Genomic DNA, 19,202 nt, shown 5'->3' with positions numbered 1-19,202 from the left:
CCTGACATACTTATTTTGCGGTAATACCAGACTCCTTCTAATCTACTGGAAATAATAATTTCTGAAAGAATTAAAATAAATCAATACAATTCCTGAAGAATTCAGATGAATCAAATGTAACAATTTATTATACCAGGCAGGTTTCAGCTTCAAACATAAATTAAACAATATCATACAGAATTTGATTCAATTCCAATTAATTAAAATGATCAACAGTTGCAAAAGTTACAAAATCATACCTGGCAATAGACACTCTGGCTACAGAGTACTTCCATCATGAATATAATATACCCAAAATGGTGTAGGAAAATTCTGTTAAAGATTTCTCCCATAATGTTTGAATACACACACACAAAGTGTGGGGAAGTTTCTTGCTAAAGAATACTTCCCAGAGTCTCTTGCCAAGCCACCTTATATACACAGAACGAGACAAAGAATAGTAACATCTCAAATCAGGATTTGGTTGGTCGGTTCTCGTGACCTTAAGGAGCACCAAATGGGACTGTTAACCATCTGTAATATAGATCTCCTCATGAGTTGACACCCATCACAGGAATACAGACTGTGTCTTAAGTTTTAAACTTTGATATACTTTCTCTTAGCATTATAGAAATTAGACCTTTTTAACCATTGCACCATCACCTTTAAAACGAAACCAAACATGAATATGAAACCTTTGTAGCATCACACCATATGATATACCCAATGTTACATGTGTTTAGTATCCCACACAGCAAAAGGACTCCGTGGCGGATCAGTCGCGGAGGTATCGCGGCTTCCGGAACGGACCCGCGAAACGGACCCGTGTCGGCGTCCACTTGCGCGCAGTGACGGATCCGCAATAAAGGCGGATCGCGGACCCGCCGTGGCCTCGGGCTGCATACGCTCCGCATCCGTGGCGCAAATTCATTCATAACCCTCAATTTCCACCGACTGTGGAGCGGCTGCAGATCGGCTCCGCTGCGTTACGACTCCGCACATTTGGCTAGCCCAATAACAACTTTTAGGGCATTTTATGAAGCATGCAGCGTCAGTGTGCGTCTGTCAAAATAACCCCGGATTTCCACCGACTGCGGAGCGGCTGCAGAGCGGGTCCGCTGCGTTACGGCTCCGCACTCGGCCGTCCGTCAATACCCACCGGATCCGTATTTGTTGCAGAGCGGCTGCGTGCTGAAGTGACGAGGACCCGTGAGTTCTCGCAAATTCACATGAAGATCGCGCGATATCTAGTTCTGTCTCCGCCCATTATGACGTTGAATTATGACGTTATTACAAGCCAGCCCAGATCCCAACACGAGATCTCGCGAATTCAGGTATGATCACGCGATAAAGTCATGGCTCCGCCCTGCGGAACTGTCCGGCATCCGTCAAAAATAGAAGCTCTGCGTATTTGTGCCGGAGAGCTGCGGATGGCCGGAGCTGTGACGGATTCGGAACGCAGTCAGTGGAAATACACACATTGACTTGAATGGAAACCGAATGACTCCGCCGCCGCTCCGCAACGGATCCGCAGCCGCTCCGCAGTCGGTGGAAATTGAGGGTAAGAGACGACTGAGAAGCGAGTTGATATGCGGTAAGCAGAACTGCTTTTAAAACACTATTGTTAGATATCCTCTTAATACAACACAGTCAAAAACACAAATGATAGATCAATGCCTGTTTGCAACATGACAGTGATTACACTGCAATAAAATACAGTGTGGGCAGAATTATTACATCAAACTTTTGATCACAGTTTTTATCAAACATATTTTACTAATTCCAAACCAAATTCCTTTTAATAACTACCATTAATTTTGTAAATAAAGCATTTATAAGTAATACATTATTGTTAATGATGGCTGACTGGAGAAAAAAGCACCTTATATTCAAGTGTGCAGAATTATTAGGTACATTTTCTTTTACATTTAAAATGGGCAAAAATGTTTAACACACACTGGACATTCATTATTTATGTCCATAAGAAAGATGCCATGCATGGAAATTGCAAAATTGAGGTTTGACCATTATACAAGAAATCCTGATTCGGGCAGCAAGGGCATAAAATAGGATGAAAGGAAAATATATATACAAAATTAATGTTGGTTATTAAAATTACTTTGGTTTGGAATAGGTAAAAGGTGTTCAGAAAAAAAGTGATCAAAATTTTGTGCACACACTGTAATGGGGCTTATGGCTTGTCATTGTAACATTTATCTTGTCTCAGTGTTATCATAAGGTGCACAACATTGTGCACTCACTGGCTTATACTATTATTTTTAAAACCTGCAAAGCCTTTTACAGCGCTTACATTTTTGTAATGTCACGTGTCAGCTCTTATACTTTTTTACTTAATCATTATATGGAGTTATAGTCAAGGTTGCACAAAGATTTGTTATCCTATGTAGTGGGCCGGTCTGGGCCAAAATGCCAGGGCCAATTTTTTGTCCCAGTCCAGCCCTGTCCACATAGCAGTGAAAACTTATGTTATGTTTCCTGATGATGTCTCCTAGAGGTAACATATATAAAGAAAACTGGATAGGACCTAAAACTGATCCCTGCGGTACAATGTATTTAACCGGGGCGTGATATGACTCTTCCTCATTTACATAAACAAAATGATAGCGATTGGTTAGATACAATCTAAACCATGCTAGCGCCTGACCATTGATGCCAACATAGTTTTCTAGTCTATTGAGTAAGATTGTGTGATCTATTGTGTCAAAGGCTGCACTAAGGTCTAGTAATATAAGAATTGAGATTTCACCACAATCAAATGTTAACTCTTTCACCGCCATTGACGAGATCTTGTCAATTAAGAGAAAACACTTCCCCGCCAATGACAAGTATTTCCATCTTTACGCAATACCGCTATTATCCACCAGGTGGCGCCCTTCCGCAACTTTGCCCTATGGCAAGCGGCTGCATGTCTGTGTCTGTTTTAAAGATTGCTCTGAATGGGATCTCTATAAAAAGTCTGTCACAAAAATGAAATTATCTCTGCTTTTTGCTCAAAATGTGGAACATTTTCTGGAAGGCATTAAACTTTGGTGAAAATCATGAAAAACGCTGGCGCTGGCTGGCAACTTTTTAAAAAAAACGCTGGCGGTTACAGAGTTAAAAGGAGGTAATTTGTAACTTTAAGCAGTGCTGTCTCTGTGCTATGGTGGGGCCTGAATTCTGATAGGAACTTTTCATATATACTATTATTCACTAAGAATGCGCATGGCTGACTTGCCACTACCTTTTCTAATATTTTAGAAAGAAAAGGAAGATTTGAGAATGGTCTGAAGTTATTAAGATCTCCCTGGTCAAGGTGTGGTTTTTTAATGAGCGGTCTAATAACTGCTAGTTTGAAGGCTGTTGGAACGTAGCCTAGTTTTAGCAATGAGTTAAAGATATTTAATACTGGGTCTGACACTACAGGGAATACCTCTAAGTAATTTTGTGGGAATGGGGTCTAATATACAGGACAATGATTTGGACGATGTTACTAATTTAGAGAGCTCTTCTATTGAAGTAGCCTTAAATGACTCAAGATGTTCGTATGGTAATCTAGTATTAAATATACTACTGGGTAGAGTGGTGGCTGCTTGCGTAGCTACGATGTTTTACCTAAAAAAAAACATAATTTTGTTAGTGAAGAAGTTCATGAAGTCGTTACTAATGTGTTGAAATTTAGTATTGTTTTCTGTTTGTTCTTTGTTTCTAGTCAGTTTCGCAACTGTGCTAAAGAGGAAACGTGGGTCATTATGATTTTCTTTAATGAGCTTGCTGAGATAGGTAGATCTGCCGTTTTTTATCTGCTACATGTTTCATCTTTAGTGGCGGAAATTAATATTCTGGCTAATCGGTAGCATGTTTTGGACCGTGTGATCCTATTTAAGAGTATGGTGTACGAGACAAGGCTGTGGTCTGAAACAGCATCGCTCTGAGGTGATATTTTGATGTCATTAATATTGAGCCCAAATGACAGAATTAAGTCTAATGTGTATTTACGGGTGTGCATGGGCCCTGACACATTTTGCCCTGACACATTATTTTTGAATAATTTATTGTAAATTGTAGCTACACCACCCCCTCTCCCCTTTAAACGAGGTTCATGCTTATAGAAATAGTCTTGTGGGGTGGATTCATTTAAACTAATGTAATCGTCTGCTTTAAGGCAGGTTTCTGTTAAAGCTGCCGTTCTGTCTGTGATTTTGAAGCTTTGGTTGTGTTTATAGTGGGCAATATAACATGTGTTCATGTTTCACGTGTAAAAAACGCGGTAATTTTTCACACAATTTACTTATCTGTATAGCGCTGTTTTCACTGTCCTCAAAACAGGCTGATGTCTTCCTTGTTATGTGAAGTCCCTCCTTCAGAAATATGTATCGAGTTCTGATTGTGTTTGTTTGTTTAGTGTGCTGTGATTCGATAGCAGCTTAGCTTAGCAGAGCCGTTTGAGCCAAAGCTGGTGACTGACATATTCCTGTGGGTGGAGTTTAGTCAACAAACTGTTGGCAGGAAATAGAGGGCTGGAGTCCAAATCGGCCGTTCGTTGTAGGCTTTTAAAGAGGAATTCTATTGAAGAAAATATATCGCCTGGCAGTGAACTTTGAGCTTTATCATTTTACAGGTATTATTTATGCTATTATAGCAACATTACACACAAACTAGGGTTTAAAAAATGGTATCAGGAAGAATGTGACCTGGTCTGTAATTATTTAATTGACAATAGGTTCTTTATTTGTAAGTGATCTAATATTAAGAAAGCCAAATTTTAACATTTGACTTTCATCTGTTAATGTATTGTTTTCTAATTTTATATTATTAAGATTTGTATGAGAGGAGGTAAACGGTGGTCTGTATTTGTTTGTTTTAGGGAACAGACACAGTCGAAATGTGTTGATTCTATGGTAAAATAAGCTCTATGTGCTGGGATATATGTGATCTTGACATGTCAAGGCAGCTAACAGACAGACGAGTAAGCCGATCTGTCTGTTTCCTGACCTGGGCCCTGGATAGTCAGACAATATCACAATTAAGACTCTCTATTCTAGAGATATTGGCAATTCCTTACCAACATAACAACTTATGTTGTTGTCATTACTTTACACCTATACACATGCAGCCTATAATTTATATATTTGGCCTGCAGTTACAATAAACATTTACACAGTTGGCAGACACTTTTATTTAAAGCAACTTACAGTGCAGTAGAAGGTACATTATACATTATCATCAGTATGTGTGTTCCCTTGGTTCAAACCCATGACCTTATGCACTGCTAAATCAATGTTCTACCACTGAGCTATCCAGGAGTCTACTGAGTACCCTGATGGGTTTATTAGTAATATGGCAAACCACTCTTTTAAGCCCTGCCAAATGTAAGCGTAATATCTTGATTTGAACCCCATTGACTGATACAAACAATGCTCTTAAATTCAGAACCTTAATTGTTATTATAATGCACAAGACGAATAGATGTTATGCAGGCTTCAATATTTTTTGGATATATTTAGGATGTGTTTAACTGATGTTCTAAACCAGGGGTAAAATATAGCATAGATGAGAGGATTCAGACCTGAATTAATATACAACATCCATAATATAAAATAGGCTGAAATAGAAGTAATTCTTGTGATAAGTGTTAGAGATAAAATAAAATAGGGAATCCAGCAAAACAGATAAACCGTCACAATGATTCCTAATGTCAGAGCGGCTTTGCTCTCAGATTTCCTCCTCACTGAACCTTCTGTTAGATGTTTTCCACTCCTCATCAGAGAGTTTATCACTTTCACTTGCTGATGTGCAACATAGAAGATTCTCAAATATAAAGTTATAATGACGGTACAAGGAAAAAGGAAAGACATGAACATGTCAGTGATTTTCCAGACAAAAGTAACCGTAAATATACATTCTCCATAACATGTGTATTTTCTTTGTGAGCTAGTTATAACAATTGAAAAGTTATAAGATGAAGAGCAGAACCAGGAAACACAGATCATCATTATTGTTCTAGTCGTTGTTATTTTCTGTGGGTACAGCAGAGGGTGACACACAGCCACATAACGGTCAACAGCTATTAAAACTAAATTACTTAGAGATGTAGAGAGGAGCAATCCTATGGTTATTAAAAACAGTCTACAGATAGTCTCTCCAAAGTACCAACATGTTTCAATCAACCTAATTGCCTCCAAGGGCATGATAATTGATCCTACGAGCAGGTCGGACACAGCCAGAGAGAGAATGAGCATGTTGGTTGGAGTGTGAAGCTTCTTGAAGTGAGAGATGGAGATGATCACCAGCAGATTCAGAAACAGAGTCCATACTGACAGCAATGAAAAAAACACATACATGATATTGTATTCATGTGTGGAGGGTTTTGTCTTGATGCATGATGAGTTAATGGCAGGAAAGCAGTATTGAGTCTCATGATCTTCTGTCTCATAGGCCATGAGTAAAGTCTTCCCCTATTAAGAGTTTGATCTGATCTCCTTACTGTTCTGTCATTTATACAGTATCTAAATAAGACTGACCAACCCATTCACCTCCCACTCTGATGCTGCATAATGATTCAACTTTTTTTTTAATTAGGTGTAAGAGCAAACTAGCAGGTGGTATGGTTATTTGTAACACAGCTACTTTACACAGGGCCCAGTGATCTGTGCTTTTGGTATTTTTCTATAACTCTTAGAAGAAGATCTTCTCTGAATTTATGAAAAGTTTTGTTGTTTTTTCATTTTCTGAGTTGGGTACAGTAAGTCATCAAATCCAACCTTATATTATTTTCTTCACTAGCTGCGTTTACATGGGCATTTGTAATCAGTTTAAATGTGAATAAATGTCAATCTGAATAAAATTGCTCCATGTAAACACCTTAGTCAGATAAAAAAAGAGCCAAGCCAATTAAAAATCTAATCCGCTTGAGAGGAGTGATTTATACCTTTTGTAATCCGCTAAAAAATACATGTAAACACTTGATCGGATGGATAACTGAAACTGGGATGTTCAGCGCATTTGAAATCATCTTATTTTCTTTTGTAATGGTGGTTGGCAAACCCACTGAAAGGTGCATTTTCTCCACCTACAGGACAGAGTGTGGAGCATATGCACACTACAATTATATGTAGAATTGTGACGCAAAGAACTCGAGTTTGTTTTGTTGAAGAAAGTCACATGAAGTGATTGTCTTGCCAGTCTTAAAATGTTCCTTTTCTCTTTCTAATCCCCTGTAAAGTGATACAAGACAATCTCTGTAGCACTGCGTTAAGTAAAATACGCTTTTGGGGCACACGTGAATGGGTGTTTTTGCTGTTGTTTGATAATCAACGAGGCTTCGTGAGTGTAATGAGCTGAGACTGATGTTAGAATCCAAATGCAGACGTCATTAATAAGCCAGGCAAACAAGACAAAGGGGAATCCTATATATGTAATCCAAATAACAGGCATAGGTCAAAATCCAAAACATGAAACAACAGGACCGTGGACCTGTGGGAGGCCTTGGCTGTGGTGCAGAGGCAGACCGGGGAAGTGGAGCAGCAAGGGGCCTCGACCTTAGTGCAGAGGCGGACCAGGGCAGTGGAGATGAAGAGGGCCTAGGCCGTTGCTCTCGGTCTCGTCCCTATATATATATATATATATATTAGGAATAATTTGGCTGGAATCCATATATATATATCCAGCCTTGACCAGCCTCTCAATGCTGCGGTTCTCTCGGATGGTTGTGCATCTTTTTCTTCCACACTTTTCCTTCCACTTAACCTTCTGTTAAAGGCGGAGTCCACGATGTTTGACAGCCAATGTTGACAATTGAAATCACCTAAACAAACACGCCCCTACCCCAAAAGAATCTGGACCTTCGGTTGACAGACCCGCCCCACACATACGCAACCTGGCAAGGATGTCGGTTAGTAGATATGCTCCTTACTGCTGATCGGCTATAAGTGTGTTTTGGTAGTCGGCCTGTCTCCTTTTCCAAAGCATTTTTCAAACATCATGGACTCTGCCTTTAACAGGCTTGGCTACAGCACTTTGTGAACAGCCAGCTTCTTTAACAATGAATGTTTGTGACCTACCCTCATTGTGAAAGGATGTCAATGATTCTCTTCTGGAGAACTCTTCTCTGTACATATGGTTATAAAAGTAGATGGTGTGCACTATTCAGTATTTTTGTTCTTTGGAGCTTGCAGGTCTACTCACCAGTTACTCGAGAAGCAATCCTGTTTTCTCTACTGAAAATGTTAACTGTTAGCATGATGGCGCGACAGTGGATCTGTCTTACTGTTTTTTATGTGTTTTTTACTGTGTTACTGTATTTTATCCCCTGGGCACTTCAGCAGTTAAGCCAGCTAGAGCTTACCTAAACAAAAATTTTCTCACTAAGTGAGCATCCGTTAATGGCTTTCCATTTCTGTGTCCTTGCATGCGTCAGGTTTCTCCTGCTAAACGGCATGATTACTGCCTCGAGTGCTTTGGGCACCAAACCGCCGAGGCGACGTTTATGGAGGGGACTTGTTCTCATTGCGAGAACATGTCTCTGAAAACGTTGCTGTCATCTTTCATTGCGAGGACAGGAGTCACAGAGTCTGCTTCCCATGCTAGTCCATCCTGTTCAAGTGCCACCAGTCTTCACAGCCTGCTTGTCACACTTGCTTGTACCCATGTGTTCAGGACAGGAAGCGGTGTATCCGCCTTCGGAAGATTTTACTGTTACTGTTTTGAATAGAGAGGAAGATGAGCCATTTGCCGTGGTCCTTTCCTCCTAAGGGGAGCGTTTTAGCACCTTAGCCTAATGTACCTGCAGGATGGCCATGGTGAAAAGCATAAGAAAGTGGCTTGACTCGCAGCACTGTAAGCCTCCCACACCAATTCACATAGCCTTCATGCCAATTCATATGGAAATTCCATTCGCACAATTTCATTGGCATTTCACATATCGGTCAAAGAAGATGATAAAACCACTACTGTTGTCATCGGCAACACAGTCTCGTTCCCTCCACCAGGGAACCATTATTACAGACGTAGCTTACGCAAAGATACAGCTCAAATCCATTTTGGCATGAAAGGATTGGTCTATCAAAAATTGAGTGTCTCTAGATCAGTAATAGGCAACGTCGGTCCTGAAGTGCCAATGTCCTGCAAAGTTAAGCTCTAGCTCTTATCAAGAACATCTGAACAACTAATCAAGGTCTAAAGAATCACCTGAATACTACAGGTAGGCGAGATTTTATGAGGATGGGAGCTAAAATCTGCAGGACATCAGCACTCCAGGACAAGCTGATGTTGGCCCGGCTCTAGATTCAAGCCAATTTGAAAATGTAGGTTCATAATAAGATTTAAAATGGTGGACAGGAAGTAGGTTTGACTATTACATATTTAGTACCATCATACTCAGCATGAGATAAAGAATCAGCAGAGTGAAGCCTTATGACATTATGGCAAATTAATCAAATACTAAAAGCATTTTTATGGATTTCTTTACATCTCTTGACCACTAGGTGGCGGTGGCCTAAATGTTTGCAGATGCTCTCAGAACATGTCGTTGATGAACAATAGCAAGATTTGTAGTGATTCGTCAATTACTGAACTTAATGACAAAATAAAAAATGGAAGATGCCCAGTGTGACAGACCAAAAACCACTTAGTATTGTTTGACTCAGCATGGGTCAAGGGATCTATCAAGACCACTCTCATGATTTTAGACTTATGTTTGCAGCAAAAATAGCCAATTTTCATATCTCGACACCACTATGTGACGTTGAGACGGAATGATGCATGTACCCTCAGGTGATGACTGTAGTGACATATACCAAGTTTCATGTCAATAAACAAAAGTTTTGCGAAGATACAGCCTCATTTTCAATCCAGCATGCTCACCACCGGATATACAAGACACGGATTGGCCTATCGAAAAGCTTTTGATAACTTTTCTGGGGTGTCTCTGGGGTGTTTTCTGGGGTGTAGATTTATTCTTGGTTTTTAATTGAATGTTGATTCTATGTTCTACTACTGTATTATTGTATATATACTTATTGTATTTTTTTACCCTGTACAGCACATACCAACGGTCATGCAAATCAGAAAAACACTCTAGGAATTTGGGTTTTTAGAAAAAAAAATGGCGGAAAACGTGATTAGTATCCCCATGAGCCAAGGATCCAGATGATTAAATAATTTTCTTTCCAAGATTTACAAGTCAGCAGTTATGAGCAAGAACATAGATGAAATTTTGTACTGTTGGTGGCGCTAAAGGGTTTGGGTTAGAGACTCCACTGTTGCTACATAGTAAATACTGAGACAGTCCTCTATATGTGTGACAAATTTCATAACTTTATAATTCAGATATTGTGTATTTCCTCTTTGGCCAGTGGAAATACAGATTCAGTGTATTTTCTGCAAGCATGTGTCATAGGTGTTCACAGAAAGGTTGACAACACGTTCTAAATATAACATTTACACAGAAACTACATATTTTTTGGATCTATTCATGCCAGGGAGAAGCAATTTGTTGACCTACAGACAATGTGTAGTCTGGAACATACAGTAATGACTCATTTTCTATTCTTAATGTTTAATGCTTTTTTGCTTTTACATTGGATATAAATTGTATCGTTTAATAAAATTATGTATTTTGATTATACAAATCAATTACAATTTAACTATAGTAATTGTTTTACTAGCTGTTGACCAGCATATTGAATCTCTATGTCTAATTTTATAAGACATGTTGAGTCAGTACATTGTACCTTTCTTGTTAATCAAGTCTTTTGGGGTATCTCATGCCTAGAATTAGTCAAGGAAGCGGATTTATATAACTTCTTTTAAATTTTGAAAAATTTTGCCTAATGACATACCACAAATGCATATATTGATTTACATAATTTAAAGTTTAAGTGCTCTTTATAAATTATAATTCATTATTTTATAAAATAATCATGGCACAGCTTTAAAGCTGAAACTAATAAAATCCTATCAGAGGTCCAGAATGCCATTGAAACACCAGTGGATTTGTCTTCATAAGTACTAAACATGTTAACCCTTGAACCCCACAGAGCCCCCCACATAACAAATCCCACTTTAACCCCTGCTGTTAACACCTATATGGTGCATCCAAAAATAATCCACCAAAGCATCATTAAAAGTAGATTGACAGACTGATTCAATAGTTGCTCTTCATGCAGGTCAGTGTCATGTCATGCATGTTCATGTGAGAAATGTTCAGCCAACATTCAATTATGCACATCAAAATAATTTATATTTCCAAATATTTCAACATTAAAATCAACCTTTTCTTATTGATACATGTGTCATGATAAAATCAGTTACTAATCAAACTAAATAAGACATTTTTATTTAACAGTATCATTGTGCCTGAGTCGCAAGTATGATTCTGATGGATTTAAAACTAAACATCTGAGTACTTATGTTGTTGTTATTACTATACACCTCTACACATGCAGCCTATAATTAATTTATGTGGCCTGCAGTTTCCATAAACATTTACACAGTTGGCAGACACTTTTATTCCAAGCAACTAACAGTACAAGGTACATTATACATTATTATCAGTATGTTTGTTACCTTAGTTCAAACCCATGACCTTATGCATTGCTAAAGCAATGTTATACCACTGAGCCTATTGAGTACCCTGATGGGTTTATTTGTAATATGGCAATCCACTCTTTTAAACCCTGCCAAATGTAAGTGTAATCTTGTGTTAAACCATATTAATCGATTTGATCAAATCCAGAAATGTAATTATTACTAAAATGAACAAGACCCTTTCAAGTTATGCTGCCTTAAATATTTTGGATAGATTAAGAATGTGTTTAACTGAGGTTCTAAACCAGGGGTAAAATATAGCATAGATGAGAGGATTCAGAGCTGAATTAATATACACCATCCATAACATAAAATAGGCTATAACAAAAGTAATTCTTGTGTTTGGTGTTAGAGATAAACTAAATAATGGAATCCAGCAAAACAGATAAACCGTCACAATGATTCCTAATGTCAGAGCGGCTTTGCTCTCAGATTTCCTTTTCACTGAACCTTCTGTTAGATGTTTTCCACTCCTCATCAGAGAGTTTATAACTTTCACTTGATGATGTGCGACATAAAAGATTCTCAAATATAAAGTTATAATGATGGTACAAGGAAGCAAGAAAGACAGAAACAAGTCAGTAATTTTCCAGACAAAAGTAACCATATATGTACATTCTCCATAACATGTGTATTTTCTTTGTGAAGTAGGTATAACAATTGAAAAGTTATATGCTGAAGAGCAGAACCAGGAAACACAGATAATAATTATTGTTCTAGTCGTTGTTATTTTCTGTGGGTACACAAGAGGGTGACACACAGCCACATAACGGTCAACAGCTATTAAAACTAAATTACTTAGAGATGTACAGGTGAGCAAACCCATGATTAATAAAAACAGTCCACAGATAGTGTCTCCAAAGTACCAACATGTTTCAATCAACCTAATCGCCTCCAAGGGCATGACAATAAGTCCTACGAGCAGGTCGGCCACAGCCAGAGAGAGAATGAGCATGTTGGTTGGAGTGTGAAGCTTCTTAAAGTGATAGATGGAGATAATCACCAGCAGATTCAGAAACACAGTCCATACTGACAGCAATGAAAAAAACACATACATGATATTGTATTCATGTGTGGAGCGTTTTGTCTTGATGCATGATGAGTTAATGGCAGGAAAGCAGTATTGAGTCTCGTGATCTTCTGTCTCATAGCCCATGAGTAAAGTCTCTTCCTGATAGGAGTTTGATCTGATATCCTTACTGTTTTCATTTATAAATTGTCAGAATCCGACTGACTCAACCCATTCACCACCCACTCTGATGCTGCATAATGATTTAAACTTTAAAAAAATATTTAGGTGTAAGGCAGGGCACAAACTAACACAGGGTCATTTGTAACACAGCTACTTTACACAGGGCCGAGCAATCTATGCTTTTGGTCTTTTTCTTTTACTGTCAGAAGATGATCCCCTCTGAATTTGTAAAAAAAATTGTTATGTTTTCAATGTCTGGGTTGTGTGTAAGTCACCAATTACAACCTTACAGGTATGTTATTTTTGTCATTGTCTTGTTACTTAAAACAGCATCATTTTAAAATGTCAGCAACTTAGTAATTGAATCCTAGATATCAATTACTAGGAGTTTTACACAGTGTTACAAGCCCCAAGTCTACGATAATAAAATGTCAATACCATTAATCAAAATGATAAATGTAAATGGAATGTTAGGATTGTAATTGACAGTAATGATTTTTTGTCTTAATTGTGCAGTTTAGAATTTTTATGACATGATCCTACTCTTTAGCTTCTCGTGAAATTTTCAGTCAAACCAAATGCTTTCTAGATGCTAAAGCGGCTCGGCTCCTACATTGTGCGAAAGGCAAAGTACTTTTTCCCAATAGAGTAAACATTAAGAAACCAGTGGTTATGTTTTATTTACAACACTGTTTCAGAACAGTACAGCCAAAATGTTTGATTGTGTGCTGCACTTTTTACAGAGAACAAATTTCTAAACGGGGGAGTTACAAGGTTGGATGTACACAAAGGCTTCGTCTAAAAAGTGGAGTAATTCCAACTTTGCAACTACTCTGCTCTGCTGACTGGAGTCTGTAAGTAGACAATGTTTTCATATTTAATGAATTTTTCTACGGATAAACGCAAGTATTAAGCAGTATAGCGCTTGTTTGTCATTTTTACGATCACAAATGCAGAAATGGTTTTATGTTTTAGTATCCTTACCAATCAGCTTAGCCATCTGTGTTTTCTGGGTCACGCTAGTAAAGATGATAGTATCTCCTGGCTTTCACTATTGCTTTTTGAGAGCTCACCTTTCAAACATTGTAAGGAGCGTCACATTTCTGCATGTAATTGAGGTCTTTGGCCAATCACAACACACTGGATAGCTGGCTAATCAGTTCACACCACGCTTTCTCAGAACGATGAGCTTTGTACAATTCCACATGTTACAAAAGGGCTGGACTTAGAGTAGGATGACCAGACATCCCGAAAAATTCGGGACAGTCCCGAAATCTAAGCTGCTGTCCCGAATCCCGCTCTAATTGTCCCAAAAATTATACTGAAGCTAAATCTTAATCCCGAATCCCGCTTTAATTGCACCGAAAATTATACTTAAGCAAAATCTTGAGTAGTAGTTGTCTGATAGAACATGAGTGAGGAGGTTGAGTCATCCTGCAGCCACCCCCCGCCGGCTGCTCATTGGCTGCAGCATCTTGTTTTTTTATACTGTAGGCGTGCATTAAAGCGACACCATGTAATTTTTCAACCTTCATAATACATTTTCAAGACCCTTGTGATAGTACATCGACTTTAAATAGATTGAATGACATGTCTACCATAGCCTGACGGGGTTTGTATCGCTTTTACTCGTACTTTAAAACTCGCACAAAAAAAACTAGAAAATTCGACTGCTTTACGGCATACGTCACTTCCTGAACACAATTTTTTTAACGTGAATTTTGCTGGAGGCTACTTAAGGAGTGTAGAGAGCAACTTCTATTATGTGACTCTGTGGCATTGTGTAAGTGTCACGGACCTATGACACGGGCGACCTGGGTTTGATTCCCCTTTAAGGCAATTTTTTATATAAACTCACGATCTTGATTCATACATAAATGCGATCTTCTTTATAAATGACAGCGATTATCTTGCATATAGTTCCCTGTATTCAGATGCTGCATTCACGTGTTCAAGTATTTACCTTTCTTTTACTGTCTATAGTATTTTCATTACAATCCAGGATGCTATAGCAGTCAAACTTGCTCAAACTCACACAGTGTAAAACCAAACCCTATTCATTCACCAATCAGATCCGAGCGTTTCTCTCTTCTCTCTTCCTCATTTGCTGCGTTCCGCTGTCACTCGCGTGACGTATAACAAAGTGGCAGACCTAAACACATCGGTTTACTTGGATTTGGAGTGACAATTTTCGCACAAAAGAGAGGAAAAACGAGCGCCACTGCAGAAAATCCTGGTGGCGAGGGAGAGAGAGACGATGCAACAATATTTGTTTCGAAAAAGGAAATACTTCTGGTCGTTTCTCAATTGGAAGGCTGCAGCCTCTGGAGGTCAAATATGCAGGCTGCATATGTCATCGAGCCTGGTTTATTAATGTAAACTGAACATTACATTCGCAAGTCATAACCATACTGCAACAATTTATGATTAACTAAGTATAATAGTCAACTTTATAATTGTTAATATTCTGAAATAAGATGACATATGCAGTTAGAAATACGACTGAGGCTGCAACCTTCAGATTGAGAAATGGCTTCTGCCACAAGTTCCTCACCAGAAAGTTGTATTAACATGACTGCGTTTCTCCCTGATGCCTCAAAATGTTGATCGTTTAGCATTCTAAAGGTTTAGTTTTTAGATTAGTTTTAAGGTTGGCCAGTTCTTTTCCTTTGCGACAGTGCTGCGGCGCTTGTGGCCATTAGGCCAAAAAGTTCAGCGGTGTGCCTTTAAGATATGCACTGATAAGGCACGGGAGTGCTGGGAAACATGCTGATGTTGTATTGTTTTTATTAATTTATCTAATTCATCTATATGCACAAAGACAAAAGGACATTTTTGTTTTATATAGTAGATTAAGAGAGCGAAAGTTGCAGCAGACGCGAGGACAGTTGAAAGTGCAGGCAGTGATAGTCATTCGCGTGAAGGAGTCAGATGGTCGAGGGCGAGGCACTTTGTTAAAAAATACTTCTATACGTATTATATCAATTTATATGCATATGTACTTATATAATATATTAATATGATTGGTTCAGTTTGAAATTCGTTGTCTTTTATTATTAAATAAAATTAATAAATTAAACTATTATTAGATGAACACATCTTTTTTATTGTTTTCACTTCTGTGGCAAACGACAGTGGCAAATTTGCTTGTGACCAAACAACATTGCATTAGGCGACATCAAACGGAAGTGAACTGGGGAAGAGTCACAACCTGTGTCTTAAAAAACAATATTGTTTGCACATTAGGCTTCACAGCGAATGTGCTATGGACGTTGGCAATTCGGCAAATAGATTGAAAGCTGTTTTAAACGACTTTGGTGAAGGAATTTGTACGTTAACTGCAGGTGTGCTTGACTTTTAAGCAGCGGTTGTGGAACAGTTCGTAAACAATGCGGGGGTAAACACAACATCTGTATCAAAACATTATGATTGTCCCAAAGCGGTCAGCGCTGTCTGACTTTGTCCTAGTGTTGAATCTTAATTTTTTGTTAAAAATACTGGTAATCTTACAACTTCTCTTACTGGTAAATTGCCAGCACTGATTTACCAGAAAGGTTCTGTTCACACATGACCTTTTAACTGCAATTTACCAGTAAATACTGTATGTGTGAAAGGGACTAATGTGCAGTCTGGAACATAATGACTTGTTTATATAAAGCTTATTGTCTTATGCTTGTATTCAGCCTGATATAAAAATAATTTTTCTTAATTTTGTGAGAGCAGTGAGGCTGGATTTTGGTCTCATTAATAAAAATTGGCATCCTAGAAAGAAAGGTAACTTGGGCTGATCCGTCCTAGATGCAGTAAGAATATCTTTGCTTATTTGACCTCTTGGTTATTTGCTTCCATACTGACAGAATCAAGAAAAAATGAACCCTCTAAGAAATAATTTACCGTAAACTCTTATTATATTTGTTATGCTTTGCTATTCAAAATGTGTGCAGGGTCTTGAGGGTCCTGTTAACACCTATATGCTGAATCTAATCCACCAAAGCATTATTAAAAGTGTGAAACAAACTCACATGTGAGTAGATTGACAGACTGATGCAATACTTGCTCTTCATGCAGGTCAGTGTCATGTCTTGTTAGCCAACAATGTTCAGTTAGCCAACAGTCATTTATGCACATGAAAATTATTAATATTTCCAATTAAATTCAACATTAAAGCATTTTTATAAAATGGTATCATTGTGCCTGAGTAGTAAGTGTGCATGTTTGCTTGTTTCATTTATAACTGCAATGTTGATTGATGATGATGGATTTAATAAACATCTGAGTACTTACTACTTATGTTGTTTTTATTACTATACACTTTACACATATAGCCTATAATTGATATTTTTGGCCTGCAGTTTCCATAAACATGTACACAGATGGCAAACGCTTTTATCCAAAGTAACTTACAGTGCATTACAGGGTACATTATACATTATTATCAGTATGTGTGTTGCCTTAGTTCAATTCCATGACCTTATGTATTGCTACCACTGACCTAATACAGGAGGCTACAGAGTGCCCTGATGGGTTTATTTGTAATATGACAAACCACTCTTTTATGCTCTTCTAAATGTAAGCATAACATCTTGTGTTGAACTCCATTGACCGATTCAAACAAAGCTATTAAATCCAGAACCTTAATTATTATTATAATGAACAAGAACAATAGCAGTTATGCTGGCTTAAATATTTTGTGTAGATTTAGGATGTGTTTAACTGACATTCTAAACCAGGGGTAAAATATAGCATAGATGAGAGGATTCAGACCTGAATTAATATACAACATCCATAATATAAAATAGGCTGTAACAGAAGTAATTCTTGTGTTTGGTGTTAGAGATAAAATAAAATAAGGAATCCAGCAAAACAGATAAACCGTAATAATGATTCCTAATGTCAGAGCGGCTTTACTCTCAGATTTCCTCCTCACTGAACCTTCTGTTAGATGTTTTCCACTCCTCATCAGAGAGTTTATAACTTTTACTTGCTGATGTGCGACATAGAAGATTCTCAAATATAAAGTTATAATGATGGTACAAGGAAACAGGAAAGATAGGAACAGGTCAGTGATTTTCCAGTCAAAAGTAAGCATAAATATACATTCTCCTTTACATGTGTAATTTGTTTGTGAGGTCGTTAAAACAATTGAAATGTTATAAGCTGAATAGCAGAACCAGGAAACACAGATAATAATTATTGTTCTAGTCGTTGTTATTTTCTGTGGGTACAGTAAAGGGTGACACACAGCCACATAACGGTCAACAGCTATAAAAACTAGATTACTCAGAGATGTAGAGAGGAGCAATCCTATGGTTATTAAAAACAGTTTACAGATAGTGTCTCCAAAGTACCAACATGTTTCAATCAACCAAATCGCCTCCAAGGGCATGATAATAAGTCCTACGAGCAGGTCAGACACAGCCAGAGAGAGAATGAGCATGTTGGTTGGAGTGTGAAGCTTCTTGAAGTGAGAGATGGAGATGATCACCAGCAGATTCAGAAACACAGTCCATACTGACAGCAATGAAAAAAACACATACATGATATTGTATTCATGTGTGGAGCGTTTTGTCTTGATGCATGATGAGTTGATGGCAGGAAAGCAGTATTGAGTCTCATGATCTTCTGTCTCATAGGCCATGAGTAAAGTCTGCTTCTGATAGAAGTTTGATCTGATCTCCTTACTATTCTGTCATTTATAAAATAGCTGAATCAGACTGACTCAACCCATTCACCACCCACTCTGATGCTGCATAATGAGTTCAGCTTTTTTTAAAAATATTCAGGTGTAAGCTGGGCACAAACTAAAACCCCATTCTCACAGACCTTTGGTCCCAGAAAATACCCAGAAAATTGCCAGACAAGCGTCTGTGTGTACACAAACACGTCCCGTAAATCTTCTGAGATCATTGCCGGAAAGAGGACCTAGTAAGATACACGGAAAACCCTCTGTGTGAACAAGAAGCCGAAACAATGTCGTAGTGAGGATGTGAGCGTCATCACAACAAAAGTCATGGTTCAGCTCTTTAAAACGAGAGATTTACAAGTATATCAACATTCACAACGAGAAATGTCGCAAACTAGATTGAAGCATTTATCAGGAAATGATAAATGAGATGCATAAACAATGACGCGAGTACGTGCGTGTCATGGCAACATGAAGTTGGTTAAACTCTTTAAAATTAGGGATTTACATGCAATACAACATTCACAACGAGAAATGTCAGCAAACTTGACTGATGCAGATATCAGGTAAGTTAGCTTGTCACTTACTGGGCTGAAGCGGAGTTCATTCAGCAGCATTAAAGAATATCGCGTCATGTGCTCATATGAGCTTAAAATAAACAAAAATGCCTGCGCTTATCCCAAGAAGATATATCGTTCAGGTCCTCAAAACGGGGTTTTTAAATGCATATTAACAATCACGAAGAGAAATGTCTGAAAA

The 19,202-nt window shown here is 38.1% G+C and overlaps 2 protein-coding genes and 1 pseudogene across 2 annotated transcripts; all 3 read right to left on the bottom strand.

Annotated features, from left to right (window-relative positions):
* Positions 1 to 5,462: 5,462 nt before the first annotated feature.
* On the bottom strand, positions 5,463 to 6,511 carry LOC129446622 (trace amine-associated receptor 13c-like; annotated as a pseudogene).
* Positions 6,512 to 11,755: 5,244 nt separating this feature from the next.
* LOC129446623 (trace amine-associated receptor 13c-like) lies at positions 11,756 to 12,724 on the bottom strand. The gene has a single exon (XM_055207811.2). The coding sequence runs from the start codon at positions 12,722 to 12,724 to the stop codon at positions 11,756 to 11,758; it is 969 nt and encodes a 322-aa protein (XP_055063786.2).
* A 4,705-nt stretch (positions 12,725 to 17,429) lies between these two features.
* LOC141369209 (trace amine-associated receptor 13c-like) lies at positions 17,430 to 18,398 on the bottom strand. Its single transcript, XM_073874763.1, has one exon. It carries the CDS (start codon positions 18,396 to 18,398, stop codon positions 17,430 to 17,432), a length of 969 nt encoding a protein of 322 aa, XP_073730864.1.
* Between the last annotated feature and the right edge of the window lie 804 nt (positions 18,399 to 19,202).

Source organism: Misgurnus anguillicaudatus, chromosome 12 (assembly GCF_027580225.2).
Source record: "Misgurnus anguillicaudatus chromosome 12, ASM2758022v2, whole genome shotgun sequence".
NCBI lineage: Eukaryota > Metazoa > Chordata > Actinopteri > Cypriniformes > Cobitidae > Misgurnus > Misgurnus anguillicaudatus.
This window is presented reverse-complemented; position numbering and strand designations above follow the sequence as displayed.